Raw genomic sequence first — 25672 nt, 5'->3', positions numbered from 1 at the left:
CCAATTCACAAAATTAATGGAATGCATAGCTGATATAAAAAATTGGATGACTAGTAATTTCCTACTACTTAATTCTGAAAAAACAGATTCAAATTTTTGGACAAAAAACGTCCTCACGTAATAACCTAGAATACTGTCTAACACTGCTCTGTCAAGTCTTCGTCGTCGGTTAGGAACCTGGGTGTGCTCTTTGATACCAATCTTTCATTTCAAAGTCACGTTTCTAGCATCTGTAAAACTGCATTTTTCCATCTTAAAAATATATCTAAAATACGTCTTATGCTCTCATTGACAAATGTGGAACAATTAGTTAATGCGTTCATGACCTCAAGGCTAGATTATTGGAATGCTATTATGGGTGGTTGCCCTGCACACTTAATAAACAAATTACAGCTGGTCCAAAACGCAGCGGCTCGAGTTCTTACTAGAACCAGGAAGTATGACCATATTAGTCCTGTTCTTTCAACACTGCATTGGCTCCCTATTAAACATTGTATACATTTTAAAATATTGCTGATTACTTACAAAGCACTAAATGGTTTAGCTCCGCAGTACTTGAGCGAGCTCTTAACGCAATATAGTCCTTCACCTTTATTGCAATCTCAAAATTCCGGCCTTTTGATAATACCTAGAATATCAAAATCGGCCGCTGGCGGTAGATCCTTTTCCTATTTAGCACCAAAACTTTGGAACAGTCTTCCTAACATTGTCTGGGAAGCAGACACACTCTGTCAGTTCGTATCTAGACTAAAAACACATATCTTTGACCTAGCATACACATAAAACATTATAGACTTATATAATACAATATTAGGCTGCATAGTTTAGGTCAGCCGGAACCAGGATCACTTCCCTTAAATCCTGATGTACTCGTTACATCATAAGAAGAATGGCGTCTACGCTAATATTAGTCTCTCTGTTTATCCTGAGGTTAGCTGCAGTCTGCCGGATCCAGGCTGTATCCAGATCTGATGAAGGACCTGCGCCTGGACGCAACGACAACACTAGAGGTCGACCGATTCATCGGTTTTGCCGATTAATCGGCACCGATAGTTGATTGGTGGAACTATCGTTATCGGCAAAAATACATACCGATAGTTTTTCCTGGTTGCGTCCGTTGCTGGAGCGGCTGAGAAGCGCGCGCTGTCATTCATTACACAAGAGAGCTGAGAAGGGTCTGCTGGCATCATGCAGTACAAGAGCGGCCTCTAGAGGTGTGATAAAAACTATCACTGATGCCTCGTGTTGTTTTTTTCAACACGTGATGCTGCGTGCTGCACTGAGAGCACACGCTGCGTGGAGAGCGCTGACATCAGATGCGCGTTTAAAGCACCGACAGCTAAAAGGTATGTATACAGTACAATTTGTGATATCATTATAAAGTGATTCATTTGTTGACTAAATGCTGCATTAGTAGAGAAAGAACAGCACAGCAGTATGTTTGTTTGCCTTCAAGGCTGAGAGGACGCTAACATTAGTACCTCAAGCGGTTAAAACACTGACAAAAATAAACGTATGTTTACGCGACCCGAATGTTTGCAGTATTGCTCTATTTGCATTAGTTTATATCCAGCTGGTCACTTTTATGCATTAAATATGCATAGAAGTTGCATATTTAAAGCTAGAGACGTAAGATAACAAACTGATATGTTCATACAGCCGACAGAAACATATAAACAAATCAGAAAAGCATTCGATTTCGGTTATTTTTTCATCATCACTTTAATACATATTTTGTTATTTTGATTAGATAATCATCAAGTGTTTATAAAATAGAAGCAAAAGTATGAGACTATACATGCAATATTTTTGTCATTTCAATGCTCTGGCGTTGTAGATATTTAAAGTTGTCCATCTTTAAGCATGACTGTTTGGGTTTACATGAAATGATAACACTTACAATAAAATTCAATATGTAACATTAACTAAGGTTAATAACTGCTGTATAAGGATTGTTCTTTGTTTGTTTGTTAATTAAAATGTACTAATACATTTTTAAATTAAGGTTTTTATTTGTTAACCATAGTTAATGCACTATCAAACTAACATGATGAATGATCAAGGTGCAATTTGTTTTTATCCAGTATCAATTTTAAAAACTATCGGTTGATTAATCGGTTATCGGCAAGTATGGCCCAACCTAGCTATCGTTATCGGTAAAATCCACTATTGGTCGACCTTTAGACAACACAGTCCTTAAGTGTCACCTAGTCACTCCCCAGTGAAGGCCTCCTTCCCTTCTCTTTACCTCTGTAGAGATAAAGCGTTGTCGGGACGACTTCGATTTGCATGGCTACACGGAAGCGATATAAATTCTGTATTATACATTTTAAGGCCAGACAAGTAGTTTGTTGAGGGTTGGTTTGTAGGGAAGGACTACACGCATGCGCACATATATTCAAACGCGCATACCTATAGACTGAACTCGTAATCCGCATGTGCGCGCCATCAGCGTTCTCACGGGTTCGCGTTTTTGAAGTTTGCGCAGAAAGAACTTTTTAGCAGAAAGAGTTTTATGTTAAAATGGTGTTGTATTAGCGGCCCCTAAGTTAATAACCAATGATCGTTGCGACTGAAGTGAATCAATCAAAACTAACTTTAGCTGGACAATAACTTTATTCTTGAGCTGCTGTAAAGCCAAAACAATCTCTGTTACTTTAATTTCCTATTATCAATGAAAAGCCGCTTTGGAACAATCCAGGGTTGCCAACTCTCACGCATCTGGCGTGACACTCACGCTTTCAGCATCAATCTCACGCTCTCACGCACGCGCAAGAAATGTCATTTTTCTCCCCTCTCAATCCATTAATTTTCTGTTGATGACTATACCACAACGTATTAATGACAGGAGAGGAGTTTAAGGCCCACAGCTGTAATATCTGCCTTCAACGTTCTCACTGCAGTATTCTCTGATCGTTGATTCGCTGAAAACCTTGCACCTGATAGCCTACGTCAGTTGCGTGTGAGAAGTCCAGAGAGAGTTCAGAGCATAGTTTCGGAGTCGGAGCCTACTGATGCGCGTTTGAAAGTTTGGATGACAATCAAGGTAAGCAGATAACAAAATGTGTGCGTTTTCACTCACGGGCGCTTTTAGGCCTGTCGCGATAGTCGATAAGTCAATTAATCGCACGATAAAAAAAAAATGAGCTCGATCATTTTTCCGGCCGCGATAATTCCATTTGCATGCTTGTTTGTTTTCCTCGTCTCTCTCTCTCTACCAAAGAGACGGGATGACCACTCTCGGTTCTTTAGCGTATAGGAGGAGTGAACCCTCTTGTCAGTTGCATGGTCTTTGTGTGGGGAGGCGGCGCCGCGGCGCTTGTCAGTCACATGGTCTTTGCATGGGAAAGCGCCGGCGGGACTGTTTGCGGCGACTGCTGGGAGAGAGAAAAGACGCTAGTTGTGAGTTGCGACAGCGAGCCCGATCACATGAAAATGCGTATTATAAGTGTTTCCCCTACCATTATATAAGGGGGGCGCCCCGCCCTCCTAACGGCTCCCCCCGCCCCCCTTGGAGGTCAAGTAAATTTGATTTGATTTTCTTTATAGCGACAGATTACAATTTGTTATTTTATAAAAAAAACAACCTAAATGGCCCTTAAGTAATATGTTATTTATCTTATTTCCACGATGGCATGTCTTTTCTGTCTGTGTTTACAATTATCCCAATGAGTGCGCACACTCACACACAAACAAACACTTGCGTCACATACAGTTGAGCACTAGCGGACAGAGAGCGCGCGGCTGGAAATGTGTCGCTGAACTGAAGATGGCAACACTCGCTCTACTGCGAGTAGCAGCCGGAGGAGTAGCTCTCCTGCTCCAAGTCTAACGCCCGTTTCACATATATTTCGTTTGCGGTGAGTATTTTTTTCCCGTACCCATGTTAACAGAGCTTTCACACTGCACGAGGATGCAGTCCGTCGATGATCGATCTGTTCCAGTTGCGGTGCGTATACAGCAGTGCAGAGATCGTTTCCGCACCGAGTCTATTTCTGCTGTGCTGCAAACGCTGAATTAAAGTGACAGCGCATGTTTCGTGGTCAAAATGAACACCGATTGACCTGAAAATGTAGTAATTTCACCATAAGTGCGATTAATTAAATAAAATGTAGTAATCTCACCATAAATTTATTTAATTAATTACTACTTTTTTCACTTTAAAGGGCCTTACACACCGGGACGAATATCGGCGCGCGTTATTCGCCAGCGTTTTTCAACGCGTTTTTTGTGTTCACACCCAAGCGATTTTCGCTGACGATGAGCCGAGTGAACATGCAAATTCATTCCCTGACATTAGATGGCGCGATTGTCAAACGTTCGTGGGAAAAAGTTACAAGCCTATGTACATGAAAGACAATTAATAAAATGAAACTCACCATCAAGGCCCATTTGCTCTGCAATACCACTCCATAACAGTTCTATTTTATCAAGATTTTTGTAGTCGCGTTTGTCATATAGTTCTTTATGTTCCGACACCAACGAGGCCAGCAGCTCTACATTCATCTTGCCTTGCATCTTCCTCGTCTTATTTCTTCCCAGCAGTGTAGACGCTATCTTCTTCGCCTGTATGTGTGCTCGGCAAGACCGTTTTGTGTTTGAGCGCCCCCAAGTTGTGTTTTACTGTAACTTCAGAAGCTCCAGACACGTGAGCAAAAGCGCCAATCTCATTGGTCGGATAGTTTTTGACGCGGCGCGTCAAACCAAAAAAACGAACCCGAGGCGTTTTTTTAAAAATGACGCTTTTACGCGTGGCGTTTTTCGCGTCGGTGTGCACACTCACATTGGCGCCCTTTGTTTAGTCACGAGGCGTTAAACGTCGGCGAATATCGCGCGCGAAATTCGTCCCGGTGTGAACAGGCCTTAAGACTTAAAGCAAGGAAAACTACAATTTACCTCAACAAGGCGACATAATGAACAACACTCGTCTTATTCGTGGAGGTGGAAAAACAAGTTCTTTGTGACATGCAAGATTTATTGTATTAAAATTTAAATACAAAAGATTTTAATATAAGTACATGGTTAAATATTTTACCACTTGCTTGAGCAACTTAATATATAATTATATAGAAGTAATGTATTGAATAATACATTGTTTAAATTGTGTTTACGTGAACGCGCGTTCACAGCAGTGGTGCGTCTGACAGGATTATTCTCTCCAATAAATGCATCATAGAAATAAAAACTTCTCATAAAAAAAGCCCATTTAAAATTTATATATATATTGGTTAGTATTTATAAATCTTTTTTTAGTTGTTAGTTAAAAAATAAAACTATTTAAGCTCTGGTCCATTAATATTAACAAATACTTCTATAAAGCTTAAGGTTATTTGCAAAAGTCAATTTTAAAAAGATTTAAATATGTTTATTTATTTTTTTAAAGAGATATCTTATGTTAACATTTTTTAACTTTTACAAACCATTACCCTCCCAGACAACCAATTTATGTGACAGATAGATAGATAGATAGAGATAGATAGATAGCGTCTGTGTCAATTTTCCCCAAACCAACCAACCCCCCCCCCCCCCCCCCCCAAACCAGTAAACCTAGGGGAAACACTGCTATACCACGAATGTTATTTCTCGTGCCATTTATACGCCAAAAATAGTTTTTGCGTGCATATGATACGCTCTTTATGGCGTGTAATACGCACGCACTCCTCACCCCTAATCCTAACCAAGTATTTTCTGTGCGTAGCATACACGCAATAAAGTGCGTCTCCGTCTTCCCGACAGTACACAATCACTTGACAAAGTAACAGGAGTAACAGTGCAAAATTGTGCGATATGGCTTGTTGAGGCTTTTTTTTTATTTGTTTACAAAGGTCCTAACTGTCAGTTTTGCCTGTTATGGAATGTATCACTATTTATGCCTAATGTCTAAAGCCTAATGTTTAATATTTTTTTGAAGTGCAATTTTGTTTACATCCATTTTATTTATTAACAGACATTTATTTTGTTAACAGACACTGAGTCCATTGCTTTTATTGTTTTTGGTTGTTTTGTTAATTTTTTTTGATATTTAAAATGTTTTCCGTTTTCAATGTTTAATATTCTTTAGAAATAAAAGTTTATAGATCGTTGAAAAGGTGTACCTGCATTATTATGCCATTATAATTATATTAAATGAAAATGGTCTCAGAACGACAATATTATCGTTTATCGCGATAATTTCTTGGACAATTTATCGTCCAGCAAAATTTGTTATCGTGACAGGCCTAGGCGCTTTTCGAAATCCCATTCGTCTCCCCCCCCCACTTTCAAATTAGTTTATGATTTTGTTTAACCGCACGCCGTCATCGCCAAAGAGGAGCAGGACCGAGCAGGACACGGAGTATGCCTGCGTCAATGCGAGCAGCCGCGTCGCTTGCACACACTAAAAATACTAGGGGTGTCAACAATAATCGATTCGGCGATGCATCGCGATGCGGGGCATGAGCGATTCAGCATCGATGCGGCAAAGTGCCATAATCGATTATGTCACTGTTTATTTTCTAGCGGACAATAAAGTTGTGAAGTTTCAAATACTTCCGGTTCCGGGGGGAATAACAACAACAACAAGCAAGATGGCTGAGGCGGAGGGAGATGACCGCGATAGACGGGTTATTAAAAACGCGCCCAAAGCCTGGAAAGCAGACATCTGGGCACATTTCAGATTTTATGAAGTGAATGGGAAACTAGACAAGTCTTACGCGGTGTGTAAAATCTGCCACACTAAAATTAAGCACGTAGGCAATACAACTAACTTCACAAACCATGTTGATCGTTGGCATCCTGAGTTAGCTTCAACAACAACACCACAAAAAGTCGACACATCCCAGCCAAGAATTGACGAGTCGCTAGTGTCAACATTGCCACACAACTCCGAGAGAGCAAAGAGGATCACACGATCGGTGGCATGTTTCATAGCGAAGGATCTACGACCCTATTCTGTGGTAGAAAATGCGGGGTTTCGCCACATGCTTAAAACAATTGAGCCCCGGTATAAGCTACCGACAAGAGCTACCTTCACTGATTCCGCGCTTCCCGCATTGTACAAAGAAACCAAAGCAAAGGTAATGGAATCAATGTGTAAAGCCAGACGTGTAGCCATTACAAGTGATGCCTGGACTTCAGTCGCAACAGAGTCCTATGTAACCATAACAGCACATTATATTAGCAAGGATTGGAAGATTGTATCACATGTGCTGCAGACGAGAGCAGTTTATGAGAGCCACACTGGTGCTCATATGGCAAGGCTACTCTTGGATGTTGTGGAGGAATGGCAGCTAACAGATAAAAGTGTTGTGCTGGTGACGGACAACGCCGCTAATATGATTAGTGCTGCTGAAATTGGGAAGTTCCCTCATGTAAAATGCTTTGCGCATACGTTGAACCTCGCTGCGCAGCGGGCGCTTAAGCTACCGGCGGTCTCCAGGCTTCTGGGCAGAGTCCGACGTATCTCAGCATACTTCCACCGCAGCACAAAGGCAAAGCACCTGTTTGAAGAAAACCAGAGAGTTGTTCTTAAACTGACAAGTCCACTTAAACTGATAACAGATGTCGCCACAAGGTGGAATAGTGCTCATGATATGATGGAGAGGTTTTTGCAACTGCAAGCTGCAGTGCATGCCACCCTGCTGTCGCCTGCCCTAAATGTAGATGAAAGTGACATCGTCACTCTCAGCAGAGCCGATCTGGCTAATGTGGAGGAAGTAGTGAAGACATTAAAACCAGTGAAGGATGCCACTGTGTTTATGTCAGAGGAGAGCAGTCCTACAGTCAGCCTAATTGCACCAGTATATGCCCAACTCCTCCAGAGCATGTCCGACACTATTGGAGACCAACCACTGATCCGTGATGTGAAGAATGCCATCAAAACAGATCTCCTTAAAAGGTACAATAGTGAGGCAGAGAAAAAGATCCTTCATACATCCTCTGCCCTGGATCCTCGCTTTAAGGGGTTACCTTTCCTGACAGAGGAGGAGAGATTGGATGTCTCCGCAGGAGTGACTTCAGAAGCTGCATCCCTGGAGGAGGTAATTCATTTTTACTTGTAAAATAATTTAAATTTAATTAATAATTTAATAATTGTAAATTCATAATTTATTTAATAATTGTAAATTCATAATTTAATAATTGTCAATTATTACAAAATGTAATTATAATAACAATGTAATGTTAATTATTAAGCAGCTACATAGTCAGTAAAATGTTAGACTGAGAAAAATAGTTATGTGTAAATAAATAAATATTGTCATATGAGCTGCAGCATTGGCTGAGAAAGTGATGCTAACTGGCTGTTTTTTGCTCTTATTTATTTATTTTTTCAAACAGTATGAGAGAAGACAGAGAACAGAAGCAGATGAAGCGCCTGGCAGAACAGGAAGTTCAGGAACCAAGGAAGAGTTGCTGTCCGTGGATGACAATGTGTCAGACTCAGCAGGCCCCTCCACTCCCAAAAGAAGGGCCTCATCGCTGCTTTTAAGTTTGCTGGGACCTGCTTTCATCAATGACACCAGTGAACCTGCAGTACAAAGTAAGACCGCCGATGCCAGTGCTGAGGAGGAAATGGACTTGTACTGTAGATCCCCAGCTGTGCCTCTCTCTGAGGATCCCTTGGACTGGTGGCATCGCCATAAGGGCACATTTCCTCTCCTCTCTAGGTTAGCAAAGAGATACTTGTGCATCCCCGGGACAAGTGTGTCAGCAGAGAGAGTCTTCTCCACTGCAGGAGATGTTATCACTGCAAAAAGAAGCGCTCTCAAACCGGACCATGTCGATCAGCTTGTGTTTTTGCACAAGAACCTTGAAATTCCCAAATGCTAAACAGTGAGAAGTTATGATGTAGGCTTAGGTTAAACTATACATTTCCTCATTCTGAAACGGATTGTTGATGATGGTGATGTTGAACTCAGACGGAAGAAGTTGTTTGTTTGCACAAATTTGGTAGTAGGCTAAGCCTACACACTTTATTTTTGGTTTACATTACTGTATTTCACATCTTGATATTTTGTTGTATGCAGCTGATGTGATGGTAGGATCAGGGCAGGCATATAATTGCCATTGTCTTAAAGCTGCTAAGCTGCTGTTTTGTTGAGAATAGTTTGCACTTTACTTTACTACTTGAAAAAAGTTTCACAGTAATAAGTGGTTACTGTGTGTTGTTGCACTGAATATTTTTATTCCTGGGTGGTGGTTATTAAAATAGTGTTACTTATTATTTTAATATTTGCACAATATTTTAATATTTACTATTTTACTGTGTAAAAAAAAAAAAAAAAAAAAAGCACTGAAAGCAGTGATTTTGATTGTTTTCTTTTTCAGGTTTGAAAATGCCATATCCAATACCCTGTACCATTTAATTTGATTTAATTACATTTTATTTAATTTTATTTAATTACATTTAATTTAATTTAGTAACTTTTATGTCAAAGATACAGGAGACACATAGCAGCCAATAAAATCTGTTGTTTAATATCTGCTTGTATTGCCTCATGACTGATGAAAAATTTGCCTTGTGTGCAGTAGAATTTTGATGCATCGCAATGCATCGTAGAATCGAATTGAATCGAATCGTTACCTGGTGAATCGTAATCGAATCGAATCGTGAGGGCAGTGCCAATGCACACCCCTAAAAAATACCTCACTGAAAGTTATAATGAGCAGGTATCGTGCTGTCTGTGAATGTCCTGACGCACAGACTCACACACACAACGCACAACGCACAGAAAGACTCGCGCCAGTATCGAGCGCACAGAGAGCGGCCCAGTTTTGCTGGGCAGTTCTCTTTCGCGCTTGAACGAACAATAACACATGCCAAAATGTCAGTTTTGTCGAGTATCCTCATAACAATAAGCAGTCTTAAATTAGTTACATAAAGTCTTAAATGAACAAGAGTAAATGAGAAAATGAGATGCGTGAGAGCCTGTCAGCAGCGGCAGATTTTAAAGTGACAGCAGCCACTAATTCTGTAGTCAGTAAAGGTAACCAAAGAACAAAGGGAACAGAGAAAATCACTAACTGCTCTTGACTAAAGAACGCTTGCAGCTTTAATAAGGATTCATTTAATTTAATTCATAATTTATGCAGTGCGGACTGTTTAATAACCTAATTCAATTTCTGTATATTTCATACCTGTTAGGCAGGAAGGGCACATGTAAATATTACATTTATTTTTGGGTTTATGTGAGGAAAGTTTTAAGTTCACTTATATTAAAAGTTGTTATAATTTTCAAAAGTAAAAAATCATTTTCATGGAGACCTCAGTAGCTACAGTGATACTGGCCTTCATTCATAAAAAAATGGCATTAAACAATTGTTTAAAATATACTGTCTTTATGTTGTTTCTATATTACAGTGGAAATTGAGTCTCACATTATTTAAATTTTATTTGCACACAAAACATTAATGGTGAACATTTTTGACTTTATAAAATGATTCTCTCAAGTCTTGGCAATTGGCCCCTATTAAACAATAAAGAAAGTAAGACATATTTTTCTTATACATAGTTTAGTAGCCTACTATATTCTTTTTGGCAGAATTTATCATTATAATCAACTTAATTATTTCCTGGATTTTGTATCACCATAGTCCCTAAAGGTAGCCTATGTAAATGCAGGAAATGTGAAAATTGTGAAAAAAACATTTATGCTTTTTTTAAAGTGCAAAAACTTTTTCCCTCTTTTTGTGTGATGATAAAAAAAAAATGATCAAAGGTTGCCCAGATTGTGTTGAGTCTGCCACAGTCAAATGCGGATGCTGAGCTATGATGCTGAGCGAACCTTTTCAGTTATTGGCCTAAACAAGACTGACACCAGGAACAGACTGTCAGTTGATGGCACCCTGTGAGTGATGGGAAGTTCGGATCATTTTACTCACTCGTTTGTTCGATCTCGTTAAAATGAACGAATCTTTTTTCGAGTCATTTCGTTCATTTAAGGGGCTTTAAATGTTATGCTTTTAACAGCCAAATTCCCCGGACACATCCACCTACGCAGTCATTATCTCCAGCCTACTCCAGCCTCTCATCACTGGGCATCACAGGAACTTCACTCGACTGGTTTGAATCCTATCTCACAGGTAGGTCCTTCAAAGTCGCATGGAGAGGCGAGGTATCCAGAGCACATCAACTGACCACAGGGGTTCCCCAGGGTTCAGTTCTTGGTCCCCTCCTCTTCTCCATCTACACTACATCACTGGGACACATCATACAGGCACACGGTTTTTCCTACCACTGCTATGCTGATGACACACAACTCTTCCTCTCATTTCGACCAGATGATCCCACAGTAGCTGCACGGGTCTCGAGCTGTCTGGCAGACATCTCCACATGGATGAAGGAACATCACCTGCAGCTCAACCTGGCAAAGACTGAGCTGCTCGTCCTCCCTGCCAATCCGTCTCTACAGCACGACTTCACCATCCAGCTTGATTCATCATCAATCACCCCATCAAGGTCGGTCAGAAATCTGGGAGTAACGTTTGATGACCAGCTGACCTTCACAGATCACATTTCAAAGACAGCTCGATCATGCAGGTTTGCGCTGCACAACATCAGGAAGATCAGGCCTTTCCTAACTGAGCACGCAACACAACTCCTCGTCCAGGCCCTGGTCATTTCTAGGCTTGACTACTGCAATGCTCTTCTGGCCGGACTTCCAGCATGTGCTACCAAACCTCTTCAGATGATCCAGAATGCTGCAGCTCGTCTTGTCTTCAACGAGCCCAAGAGGGCCCACGTCACCCCTCTGTTAATCTCTCTGCACTGGCTACCTCTCGCTGCTCGCATCAAGTTCAAGGCATTGACGCTTGCTTACAGATCTATCACACGCTCAGCTCCCTCCTACCTTCACTCACTCCTACGAGCCTACATTAGGGCAGGGTCGGCGCCACGAGGGGGCCCCAGGGGGCCTGGCCCGGCCACCTAGGTTACTGTGCCCCCTCACCTCTGGTCAGCACACCACCATGCCTCGGAGCGCGATTTCATCCGTTGAGACTCAGCAACAGGCATGGTGACGGTTCCACTGTGCCCTCTTATTCCTGACATATAATTAACTACATTGTCGCTGTCGCCTGTCGGGTGGAAACCTTGTATGTCCAAATTTGGTCAATTTCATATTTTTTCACAAATTGATGCTATTGGTCAGTCCCCACGTGGTACTGTTATTTTTACAAATTATTAACCAATCTAAAGTGTTGAAAATAGCTTGAGAGCAAATCTCTTAACTCCATTGGACACTTAACTGTCTGAGAATCCTCATAACTCCACCTCTTCCTCACTACGCGGCGGGCGGGAGGCTCGCGGCATTTTGTCTCCTCAGGATTGAAAAGTCACAACGATTAAGAAGTCCTCGTCGAGCAACACGTAAAGCAAGCCTTAACTCTGATTTTATCTGTGTTAAACTATGATATCAGTTATTGATGTATTTTAAATGTCTTCTTATTACTAGGCTTATTAATACTAGGCTTATTATACGTGTGCATTGAAGTTTTAAAATGTATCTAATAATACTTGAATTGAATTAAATGTTTTGGATACCAGCATTAAATTATTGTTTTTATTATTTTACTGACTCGAAGTTGGCACTGTGCATGTAAAATACCCCAAGTAGCAAGGTTTTTATTTATGGGAGAAAAAAGGTAGGTCTACTGGTCTAATTTCCGCCTATTAGACAGCCTAACGTTAGTCAGCTCATCGTTTTTTGTTCTGCTTCACTTATAGCTCTTAAACCTTTAAAATGGAGTTTAGGAAGATGTATGTAACCAGTCGTTAGCTTTGGTTAACTACTGAAGCCTTTTCTCTTGTCAAAAGGCTCAACGCGACCGCTGACTTTGTTTGCATGCAGATTAATTTCCGCCTATTTTAGACAGCCTAGTATTTTGGTATTGCATGCATCACTCATATCGATTAAACATGATTTTGGGGAAATGTTGTGTTAATGTTGGTACACAACAGTATAGGATAGCAATATAAGGTATAACACCAACTTTAACGATACAATGTTTAATAACTAAAAAAATATGCCGTTTTTTTAATTTCCTGAGAGATACGAGGATTCCGCCCGACAGCGACGATATATATAGGCCTATTTAAAAAAAAAAATATATATATAGCCTATATATTTTTTCTTTTTGTAAATTAATTTAGTTTTACTAGAATAAAATCAGCTTTGCAACTTTGCATTTTCACTTGCGACAGGCGATTAAATAAATTACGTCACTAGCAGCTCGTTAAGTATTTTTTTTTTTCAGTCAACTTCTACTCTTTATTCATAATCTGTATTCGTCTAAAACACCTAACGTGCTTGATCATTCAAGCAATCATGGATTTATAGAGGTTGTTGTTGTTTTAATTAAAAGTGGGTGTATTATTATTATTGAGGGTGGGAGAGGTATGCCCCCCCAGTGACACAACGAGGCCCCCTCGTTCCATATGTCCTGGCGCCGACCCTGCATTAGGGGTGGGCGATATAGCCTCAAAATGATATCACGATATTTCAAGAATATTTGCGATAATGATATTTATGACGATATAGAAAAAAAAAGTTGACAAATTTTTTTTTATTACATTTATCTCACCTAAATGTTTGCTCACTCGTGTTTTTACAATTGGGTAATTTTGTTTTTAAGATTTTACACAACACAAGGAAGCTTGATTTCAATCTTTGAATTAAATTGAAAAAAGTAGCAAAAAAAATAAATAAAATAATAAAGATACAAATAAAGAGAAAAGTTTTTGGGTAGGTCTAACATTAGTATTCAGAAATGCTACAGAAACTGAATAAGGTAATCAAATGTAAAATAACACTGATAGTCCTGAGTCCTGACTAAATTAAATACATAGGATATTAATTCTGATTCCTTACAATGAAAGCTATCTTTTGTTGTTTTGACTAACTTACAACATTAATGACAGACATATGGCTGCTGTCACTTTTAGAGCTAGTGCCCGGATCCATTACTGTTTTCATGATACTGACTGTCACACTGTCACACGCGTTTTATGCTTATTTCAGACATAACCGACTGTTCATGAATATACTAACCATGACCGGCATTTTGATACAATTTTGCGTGTTTTCCCCCCCGTTAAAGCGATATAATCCGCGAAAAATAACTTTTGTTACTCGCGAGCTGTTTGTGAGACGGCTTTACTGTATGTATGCACGCAGAGTAAACAGAGCGCGCGAGAGTACTGAATAGTTTAAAATCGCAAATGTTTAAACTGATAAGACTTAAAAAGAAGTAAAAATGGTCAGCTTTAGTTACGATGCAAGTAACCGTCATGTCCTGACTGCTAAACACGAGTGTTGTATCGACGCTTGACTTGTGCAGCCCATTTTGAGAGCGAGAGAGAGAAGACGCGGCGCCGCTGAACACTCACCCGGTTGGTAAAATTGCGTCTTGGAGAAAGTTTTTAAATTATTGATTTGATCGTCATTGGAGGCTGACTTGCTGCTCTCGCGCTCAGACAGCTGTTGTTTTTGTGCGTGCTAGGGAACGTAATGTGCCATATGTCATTGCCTTGCTATATCAGTGATATCGCGATATGATGCTTTTTTATCATGTAAAAATTTATACCGGTATTATCGTGGACGGTATGATATGGCACAGCCCTAGCCTACATCCCCACCAGACGCCTACGATCAATCAACGAGCGACGTCTCGTGGTTCCATCACAGAAAGCCACAAAATCACTTTCCAGATCATTCTCATTCACAGTTCCATGCTGGTGGAACACTCTCCCCACCCTCATCCGGAATGCAGAATCCCTGACAACATTCAAAAAACAGCTGAAAACCCATCTCTTCCATGAGCACCTAAACTCATAAAAAAAATAAAAAAAAATACCTTTCCCTTAAAATCCCACTTATCATGCTTATGCTACTCTGAATAATGCATGAACTTCGTATTCTGAACACTTCTTGCGTTGTTGTTGTCTTTTGCCTCTTCATGATGACTCGCTTAATTTAGTCCTGATTTGTAAGTCGCTTTGGATAAAAGCGTCTGCTAAATGACTAAATGTAAATGTAAATTATCATATTCTGAATTAAGAAATCATTATAATGCAGTCAAAAATAATTTACAGGGAACATAAATAATTACTTTCCGAGTCTTTCGTTCATTTGTCACGTGACAGACGCAATGAACGTTCATGAACGGATCGAACCCTGCTTCAGATACGAGCCTCCTGCAGAGGGAGTGAAGCAGGCCAACACTGCCACTGTGGCATAGGCTACAACAGGCCTAATGTGTGAAACTTGTGTGTTGTGGTTTTCTGGGGAGGTGGAGTAACTATTATGTGTCCTGTAACGGTCACCAGCTGGAGTGCCCTTGAGAGCCACCAGAGGGCACTCCACATAAGACTATTATCACTCACAAACTACATTTCCCATAACTCACTGCCCGGACTCATCATCACTTATCACTGATCACATTCACCTGTACCTCATTCACTGATTGCATTCACCTGTGTCTCATTATCCTGTTAGTCTCAGTCTATTTATACCATGTTCATTCATTCACTCACCGCGAAGTCTTGTTTAAGTGTTACACTGCATTTCTGAGCATTCTCCTGGTTTTCTGGTCTCTCGGTTTTGGATATCTTGCCCTGTTCCCTGGATTACTCTCTTGCCTCTGGTCCCTGCCTGTTTTGTTTGTTTGTTTCTTTGTTGGTTTGTTTGGACTGCCTACCTGTGTTTTGACCTTTTGCCTGTACACTGGATTACGCCTCTGGATTACCCACAATAAAGCTGCGTTTGGATCTTAACCCTCGTGTCTCGGAGCAGTTTCGTAACGTCCCTTTTGTTTTGAGATTTTTTTTTTATTATTTTGATGTTGTTGTTTTACATGTTTGTTATTTAAACACCTCTATCTTTATTTTTTTTATAGTGCAATCAATAAATTATTTGTAAATTTTTGAAAACTTTTTTTTTTTCATAAATCAGGGTTTAGGCTATATTACGCGAGCACATCACTCCAATTCTTCAACAATTACATTGGCGCTTCCAGTTAAGTACCGTATTGATTTTAAAATTCTGCTTCTCACATTTAAGGCTTTACATAATTTGGCTCCTCCGTATCTCACTGATCTTTTAAACATTTACACTCCTTCTCGTTCTCTGAGATCGTCTCACTCTATTTCTCTTGTGTCGCCACGTATTCGCTTAACTACAATGGGAGCGAGAACTTTTAGTTTTGTGGCGCCTCGGTTGTGGAATTCGCTTCCCCCCCAACATACGGAATTGTGACAGTTTTCAAATTTTTAAATCCCGTCTAAAAACGTATCTTTTTACTCAGGCTTACGGGTGAATTGCAGCATTCTTTTCTTTGTGTGATGGATGTAATTATGCATTTTTATATTTTTATTAGTTTACTGGTTGTTTGCTGTAAGGTGTCCTTGGGTGTTCAGAAAGGCGCCTTTAAATAAAATATTATTATTATTATTATTATATAAGTAAACAAGGACTGATGTTTTTCAAATTAGGGTTAGGGTTACGCACACACACTGATGTTTTACAGAGTCTCACTCCAGCCAAAGTCCCAAAGTTGGCAACCCTGACAATCTACATTGTTAAAAGCGCTATATAAATGAAGATGACTTGACCTGACTTGGAGGTTGGACAATAATTTTGAGAATTTCAATTGTGTTCTGAGAAATTTACCAAAGCAACTGAGAAAAACTGTAATGTGATCAAATATAAAAACATGCTTAAAGGTATAGTTCACCCAATGAAAATTGTGTCATTATTTACTCACCCTCAATTATAGTTCCAAACCTGTGTGAGTTTCTTTCTTCTGCATTATTGTGATATTGTGAAGGATGTCAGTAACCAAACAGTTGATAGTTTTTATTTCCCTACTATGGAAGTAAATGGGGCCCATCGATTGTTTGATTACAACACTAAGACATTTATACAGATTTAGAACAACTTTAGGGTGAGTAAATGATGACAGAACTTTCATTTTGGCCATATCCCTTTAAGTTTATTAATAAAGTGGTGATGACAATAAGGGCATTAGATGTTGAAAAAAGTGTGGTCAGAGTGAGTTTGACTTTGACTTCCTCTGCTTGATGTGGGAAGGTTTTTTGTCTTCCTGTCTCTTCAGAGCTGCAGTAGATTCATTTTAAATGTTGTGTGGAGAGAAGCAGAATCATATTGAGGTGTTTTAATCAAGAACAACATGAAGATCATTCAGCTTCAGCTCTGTGAGTTTATTATATGATATGGCTATATATACACAGGCTTTGTAAACTTATTAAAATGTAAAAAAAAAAAAATTATGCGTCAGGGTTTAATGTGGGTAATCTTACTTTTATTTATTAATTTTTTTATCTTATAGATGTGTTAATCTGTTGTCGAGCTGCAGTCTCAGATCAACTCACTGATTTGGGATCAAATGTGACCATAAACTGTGATCTTGATGAAAATGAGGTTTATTGGATTTTACTGAAAACACCAGATCCTCCAACAGTGATTCTACGATCATTCCCAACACCAAAATCTCCTTTTTACTTAAATAATGCATTCAGTAAGAAATATTCTGTGATATTTAAACACCGTCTGGTTATTAATAATGTGACTGCTGATGAATTAGGAGTTTATTACTGTATGAAAACAGGCATGCCTCCAAAACTCAGCAACAGCACCAGACTGCACTTCACCGGTGAGTTCATTTACTTTTTCAGTGATCAAAACATACTGATGATCACTTCTTACATACATACTTGCCATTATACATTTTTAGATATGAAAAAAACATAATTATATTAATAAATAACAATTTATTATCATAATTCTCAGTGCTTTAAATCTTTAGTTTTTCACTTTCTTTACAGAATCAACTCAACTAACTGAGTGTTACAATCACACAATTGAGTGTCACAATCATACAGTGGTGGAGTTTATTGATCAGAATCAGACACAATGGCACATTATTACCATCATATCTGGTCTTATGAACGGGCTTCTGATCATTGTGCTGGTCGGTGAGAGATTTTCAGCCATGTTTATATCATGCTTTTCTCCATAGGCAGCTGAAGTTAATTAAATATGTAAATATTATTTATTTAGGCTTTTGACTATTTCATTATTAATATTAAGAAAGAATAATGTAACCTGAATTCACTGTTCCATTTTTAGGACTGGTAAAGGTTTTTGTTGTTGGAAACAGAAGGTCTGCAGAACAATCACAACTCAACACTGATCTACAGCAGACGCAAGTCATTGCAGAGCACGACTTACAAGTAAGAATGAACTTAAATTATTAAGGATTTATGTCATTTTGGTCAACTGTAGCTGGAATTGCTGATATTTCTCTTTCAGTACGCCACAATGGATTTTTCCAAGCTGCGTAGAAATATTCGCTCCAGCCAAATCAACAGCACATATGCAGCTCTAAACCTGCCGAAGTCATGAACACACGAGCATGACTGATCTTATACCTATCCTGTACACTTTGTTCACTCTGAAGCTTCTAAAAATAATTTTAGATCAGGGGTTTTGAAACTTGGGTTGGAGGAAAAGTTCAGAAGTAAATTACTGAAAAAATAAAAAATAAACTAAATTTAATATTATTATTAATATTTCATTCTGCTTTCTAAAGACTGCTTGGAAGTCATGAGAATGATCACAATTATTTTATTAAATTGACAGCTATAGTTTTATATTTTTCCTTGTATGTACATCCAATAAAACTAATAATGTGTAGATTGGAATCAAAATGCTTGAAAACCCCTGTTGCAGATGAAACGAGTGTTTAGGAACTTTTGTATACTAGTTGGTCTATTTCTCTTTGTCAGTTGGAAGACTTTTGGGTAACGCTTTATTTTAAGGTGATGTAGTTAAACATTACTATGTGTATTTACTATAGTAATAACAATAGATTATGCATAACTACAAGTAATAACAACTAACCCTAACGGTAGCGCTATACTAAGTTCACAGTTACTTAATATTACTCAGTACTTATTTTAGTAAGTACAATGTAACTATGTCCCCTCCATTTAAAATAAAGTTTAACCAACTTTTGTCTTAATCTGTATCTGGTAAAAAGTTGGTGGTAGTTGTTGAAGTGGATATTTCTTTCTTTTTCTAGCATACTTTGATCTCGGTATAGAATGTGTGCACATTATTCATTATTTTTATAAAGCCTGCTTGGTTTCCATGCTTTTGGACCAAGAAGTACATTTATTGAACAATTTATTTAATAAAGGGGACTGTTTATTTTGTCAAGATGTTTCAATTAATGCCTGTATAAAATAATCTTTATAAAAAAAGAAAAACAGAATCAGTTATATGACCATAAGATGATAGTCTTCTCTTGTGAAATTTTGTGGCTTGTCAACCTACTTTTGTTGAACTCAGCACTCAGGGTTTTTTTTCTTCTCTTTTTATCTTCTCTTCTTTTTTTTTTTTTTTTTTTGTGAAACAAAATGAGAATGAAGAGTCCAGTCCGCCTGTTGTTGTTTTTTTTTTTAAATGCATTTTATATTGAGAAAACATCTGAGTATATTTAGGTATTCAAATAATAAGAAGAAATGTGCTCGCAAATGAATGGCAGAAATATTTTCTCGATTTTCTCACTCTATTACTTTAAAGGGATAGTTCACCCAAAAATTACAATTTTTGTGATCATTTCAGTCTCTCTCTCTCAAGTTATTCCAAACCTGTATGAGTTTCTTTCTTCAGCTGAACATTTTGAAAAATGTCGGTAACCAGACAGTTGATGGTAGCCATTGACTTTCATAGTATTGCTATTTTTTTCCTACTATAGAAGTCAATGTCTACCGTCAACTGTTTGGTTACCGACATAAACAAAATATCTTCTTTTGTGTTCAGCAGAAGAAAGAAACTCATACTGGTTTGGAAAAACTTGAGGGTGAATAAATGATGACAGAATTTCCATTTTTGGGTGAACTAACACTTTAAATGTACTTATTTTTGACTCGTGCTCAAAATTATATTGATATGACTGCCTTTAACACTTTCCATTCTTAGATCTACATGAACTTTACAATTAATTTCACAATATATAAATAATATATAATTAATATAAAATAATATTTAAATCCCATGTGAAAACTTTAGGAAACATTTAGGAAAACACCTTTATTCTCAGAACACAGTCCAGCCTTTCATTTATAATCTACCTTTATTATAAAGCTGCTTCATTTTGAATAAATATATATTTTTTGTGTATCTTTTTGTGTGTTTGAGAATGTCACTTTAATAATCTATAAAAAAAGTTGCTTAGCTGGTATCACTGCAGTCCCTCTACGAATGGTAGGCCTTTTCCTATACTTCATGTAAACAGCATTTGACTTTAATAACAAAGACAAGTTAATGAAATTTCAATGTCATATTAAATAATTTCCATATTGATGTTCATTTTGATTGGTGTTTATGACTTTATGAAGTGAACACAGACATGCATTAAGCACCATTTCCAGATTCATTGTAAATCAATAATTAAAAAAAAAAAAAAGAAGAAACTGGTTTATTGGAAATGGCCTGGCATAACCCATAGTATTATTATGTATAACAAAATGTCTATTAATATAGGTTTGTATAAAGTACAGTAATATATATATATATATATATATATATATATATATATATATTGCAATTTGTTAAGTAAAAAAAGTAACACTATGCAGTGGTGTTTTTAACTGAACTGAACTGAAGTGCTAAACCAAAACCATAAACATGTTCCACTGGCTTGGGCACAGCTAAAGACTCTCACCTTTGTCTAGAGTGGAGGTTTTACTGTTAACCGAGTGCAGTGTTTTTCCAAAACCTTTAAGTTTATGTATCTCAGTTCTCACGGTTGTCTAAACCTCAAGTGGAAACAGAGCAGCATTGCAGTATGCCTGCTTTGATTGTTTACTTGGTCTGCACATTTAGTGCCCATTTACTTGCCAAGTGTGTTAACGCATAAAGCATATTTACAACACTTATACCGAAGTTTATATTGCTGTGAATGTCCAAGAAACTAGGGTATTTCTCAAAGGCTTCAACCAATGAAATAAATGCTTACACAAAAATAATACTAGAAGTGCTGAAACTATGTGAAAAAAGCAAGTGAACATAAAATGAACATTCACACGGCAGTCTGTAAATATGAGGCCTATTGCTGCAAACGGACAAGCAGGGTGATACTAACAGAGAAATCTCCCAGTGCTGCTGACCAATCAAGTTTGAGGATCAGAATTAACAGCTATATGATGTTTATCAAATATTTTAGGCATAACATTTTTATTAACTTATAATTCTGGTCAATTTTAGAACTTCTGCACAGATATATTTTTAGTCCGAAGGTGGAACGCAATGAACAACGGGTGAAAGCTCCTTTAAGCTGTTTTCTGTTGCAGCCTATACCTGTGTGAGAGTTACCACCATGACTCATGAGCGATCAAAATAGCCTAAAGATTTCAGTGGCAATGTGGATCGATGTCATTGGCAGATATGGTCCTCTGCAAATTCAAACAAGAGCCAATCAAAAGCTTTACTAAACAGACTTTAAATGGCAGGAGGCATCATGCACATCAAAAACAGGCCAAAAATTGATAGGCCTATTCAACATATCCTTGTGTGTGTGTGTGTGTGTGTGTGTGTGTGTGTGTGTGTGCGCGCACACGCGTGTGTGTGTGTTTATGTGTGCATGCAACTCAACTAAAACAAAAGTTTCTTACATCATGTTTGGTTGTGACTTTTTTTGCACAGGTGGCTGGGTTTTCCCCCCAGAAGATTCACATGCAAAAGCCAAGACTGAACTTCACTGAACACACAGAGAAATATTATTTATTTGTTTGTGCATTGTGTGTAATAACATAACTAATTTAGTACCTAAAAAAGTTTAGTAACTACATTATCCTCTTCCACGCAGACTAGATCAAATCTGGTCATCTTTCTGGGGCTTCACCTCCACTGTCACCTTCATCAGCAGTAACATAAACTGGCTTAGGTGTCCAAATATATGTTAGGTCACTGTATGGAGTATTTCAAAGATTTGGTTCAGGTGTTCATCCAGTAGAGGGCGCCACACAACAGTGAGACAGCCACATTCAGAAAGAGGCTTCTTACTTTAGTAGAGAAGTAGAAAGGTTTGATTTGACAATGACAAGTCTTAATATCTTAATATTTTAGGAACTATTACTGGATTACATGGCAAAAAATACTGTATGTTTGACATACAAGGTGGCAAAGAGCACATTTGCAGCTTGCCTTGAGGAATATGTGCATAGAAGTGAATGTGATTATAGGACAGGTTTCCTCTATCAACATCCTTGTTGGTTCTGCAACAACATCCCTATATCTAGCACTCAGATTTCAAGGCTGGGTTAGAGTTATAAGCTTGTACAGCATTGCTTATAACGTATGCCAATTTCCCTCAATTTTTAGGAGTAGATTATGATTCGGGTTTAGTGTACAAGTATGGTTCAGGTTAACTGAAATATTTTTGACTGAAATGTTGTTCCTGGGCCAACAAACAGCCAAAGCTGATCCAGGCTTGAACGCATATTACTTAAAGCTGTTTAGTCTTTTTCTCTCTCTCCCATTTTATAGTAGTAAGGACATTTTGGACCTCACAAGGACTAGCGGCCTTTGGTAATTGCTATGTTTCACCTGAGTCACTTGAAATGGACTTGAAATGCAACAGAAGGGGCCATCACTTCACACAAACCAGAGTTGGAAATTAATGGGAAGGTGAAAATATCAACAACAAAAAAAATCCTGTGTGTGTTCTTGTTTTTTGTTTCTATATGATATAGCTAGTTCCATTACATACAGGGGTTTGTGTTTTCCCCTCTTTCTTTTTCAAATGTGTTTTTTTTTTAAATTGGCCCTATGAACTGCCTGCTAAGGCAAACCCTCTGCTCAGTATAGTCAAACCGTAGACTGTAAAAATAGAGTCAAACCCAAAGAAAGCATTTTGATCCCCCCTGGTGGCTAACTGCAGTATTACATGCAGAAGGAGAGATCAGAGAATGTCTAATAAGGGGAGAACTTCCACTCTCACTACACTTCCGGCTTCTGAACTGGTTGCAGTTCCACTCTGGTTCCATATGAGGGCGCTCACAGGACGAGTGCAGAATGAATGGAGGTCTATGGCGCTATAACCATCAAAATCCACTTTTCTCAGGATATCATTTTTTGTCTAGTAATTTGAATGTTGTATTCGAAAGGAGATGCAAAGAAATTACACATTGCTGGGTGTTAGATTTTTAGAGTCACTTATTTGCTTTAAAAAGTCTTTTAAAATGTCAATGACGTCATACACATCGTTCGACCAGAGATACTGCTTTACGGCAATCCTTCAGTCACTTTGGTGCTTTCGCGCTCTGCACTTTCTTTTCACTCGAGGCATCGACAACACAGCTGACACAGGTAAATACACGTGCTAGACGAGTTTTTGTTTTGTTTGTTTCTGGTCCCGCTTCGGATGCCACAATGCCATCAATCGGTATCTCTGGTCGTAATCAGTCACTGACCAATCAGCGTTCATTAGCAGAATGCTAGCGTGTTATGGGCAACAACAACTCAACCTCTAAGAAATCGAAAGGACATAAGTACTCGTTCATTCAACTTCCGACCTATAACCCATGTTGAACTTGCAAAACCTACAATCAGATCTGAGATTTCTCAACAGCAATCGGGTGAAAGAGACAAATTTAGCCATTTGATTAATTGATCATTATTCAAATAAATTGTCAAGATTCATTAGTTGAGTAAATTAATACATGTATTCTCTTTAATAATATGAAGACCTCCGATGCAAAAGCCTGTAAAAGCCACTTATGTCAAAAATGAGATAATAATATTGAGTGCTCTCTGTATACGTTCATAAAATACAAACTAAATCCCAGCCTCAGCCCATTCAGAAACCACCTTATGTAGCCCCGCCCCTTTTCAGCGCTGCGCTCGTTGTCTTTTGACTTCCGGTCTGTATTTTCACAGCGATCTTGCGTATTTATGAGTCTTACATCTTACCAGGTCACTGTAAGACTAGCAAAATCAAACTACAATCTAAAACTACCCGCACGTGCACCGGGACACAAAGGCGGCAATACAAAATGCTAATAACAAATAAATAAAAATAATAGAGCAGATAAACCATGCAGATAAACCTGATAATCATTAATTAACCGATTCATGTTTAATGTATTGATGCTTAAAAGGTTTCTGTTTTAATTCTAGTTTAAATAAAGCATTTGACAACAAAAACACAGCAGGCCAAACACAAAGATGAGCAACAGACGGTCATTGCTAATAAGAATGACATTATTTGTACAGATAGCATTTCATTCAGAATTCATCAAACTTACCTGATCATTATAGTCACAGCCAACTGGGGCTAATTCATATAAGACCAACATAGAACACATCCACATACCCATAGGGCTCATAAATCAAGCTCGTATCTGCGGCGTTTTATTTGACTATTTTGCACATCAATATTTCTATAATCAGGATGAAATGCTACTTTTCAACAGGTAGATTTGTAAACTCTTCTATTTCCGTATGCCATGTGTTTTACGGATGTTATCAGATGGAAGTGACGTCAACAGACATGCGCCGATATTCGTTAATCTTTCCCAAATTTACAGTATATTCAAGACTCTTGATCTTCTACTGCATTTTCACCATTAATAATATCGAACATGTTTCTGATCTCATTCATTGTATCTCCATTCATCTGTCTGTCATGTCTGGACTTAAATTCATCAATAAAATACATGACAAAAGCTTCCTGTTTCATTGGTTAGATAACAAAATATTGCTATTTTTACTGAAAAATAACCAAGTAATGTACATAATAATGAGCTGGTCTTTTCAGCAGGTTGCGTCGCCCTTATGTTTATTGTGATCCTATGAGTGAAATGAACAGCAGTGAAGGAATTGAGTAAATGTCCTCAGACTTACATGAGAATGAGAGGGAAGTGTCATTTCTTAAACTCCTCTAGGAAAAGGTTGTGTTCTGGATCCTGATCCTCAACTGAAACATTTCTGCTTCATAGTTCCTCTCTTATGTTTGCATCCTGACAGACTAAACTAGTTCTGAGAGACTGAGGCTGATATTATCTGATGAGAACTGATGGGAGGAGAAAGAGACTGATGGGAGGAGAAACACAAATAGACAGGATTGTTGTCAGACTAGATAAGAGGGTGAGTGAGTAGGCAAGTATGTTGTGTCACCAGTAACATCCTCATTCTGACCTAGAGAAACTGAACGAGAGAGAAAGCAAAAGTCTCAAACTCACAGACTTTCCAAAACTTGGCTTGTCTATGGGCACACATACAGTATCAGCATTTAGGTTTGGTTGTGTATGTTTCTTGTTTTTTATTTAATTTAACTTTTTGAATTCATTGGCACACATACACTTGTTTTGTTCTATACATCTTTTGTTTTACATTGTTATAAGTAATAGATTCAAGATTCAAGTGGCTTTGTTGGCTTGGTAAAGGTTTTACATTGCCAAAGCATTGCTAACATGGAATTACAGACATACATTTACACACCATTAAAAAAAAAGGTTGATATAATAAAAACAATGAGACAGAATTGTTTAGTTATTTAGATGTTATGTTGATGTCTTTTTCCTGTTATACTGGTTTGTCATGACAGGACTTCACAGACCTGCAGCCAGATTTGCATTTATCTTTTCTTTTTGACATTTTCTTTTGTA

At 38.2% G+C, this 25672-nt stretch overlaps 1 protein-coding gene and 1 long non-coding RNA gene across 3 annotated transcripts in view; one reads left to right on the top strand and one right to left on the bottom strand.

Annotated features, from left to right (window-relative positions):
- The window catches only part of LOC311295324, a 99746-nt gene extending 74706 nt beyond the window's left edge, over positions 1-25040 (bottom strand). For both annotated transcript variants that reach the window (XR_014628276.1, XR_014628277.1), the window contains exon 1: positions 24909-25040. This is a non-coding gene — a long non-coding RNA (uncharacterized lncRNA). The remainder of the gene's footprint in view (positions 1-24908) is intronic.
- LOC311295315 (E3 SUMO-protein ligase ZBED1-like) lies at positions 5584-9170 on the top strand. The gene is made up of 2 exons (XM_084416627.1): positions 5584-8018; positions 8317-9170. The coding sequence occupies exons 1-2, from the start codon at positions 6426-6428 to the stop codon at positions 8806-8808; spliced, it is 2085 nt and encodes a 694-aa protein (XP_084272753.1). The 5' UTR covers positions 5584-6425; the 3' UTR covers positions 8809-9170.
- Positions 25041-25672: the final 632 nt, after the last annotated feature.

The sequence above is a fragment of the Rutilus rutilus genome (genome assembly GCF_951802725.1).
Source record: "Rutilus rutilus genome assembly, chromosome: 8".
Lineage (NCBI taxonomy): Eukaryota > Metazoa > Chordata > Actinopteri > Cypriniformes > Leuciscidae > Rutilus > Rutilus rutilus.
This window is presented reverse-complemented; position numbering and strand designations above follow the sequence as displayed.

Bases quoted from the DNA above. Each gene is read 5' to 3' on its own strand.
- LOC311295315 (XM_084416627.1), top strand. From the start codon at position 6,426: ATGCGGGGCATGAGCGATTCAGCATCGATGCGGCAAAGTGCCATAATC. The intron at 8,019-8,316 runs GTAATTCATTTT...TTTTTCAAACAG, and splicing joins AAGCTGCATCCCTGGAGGAG to TATGAGAGAAGACAGAGAAC.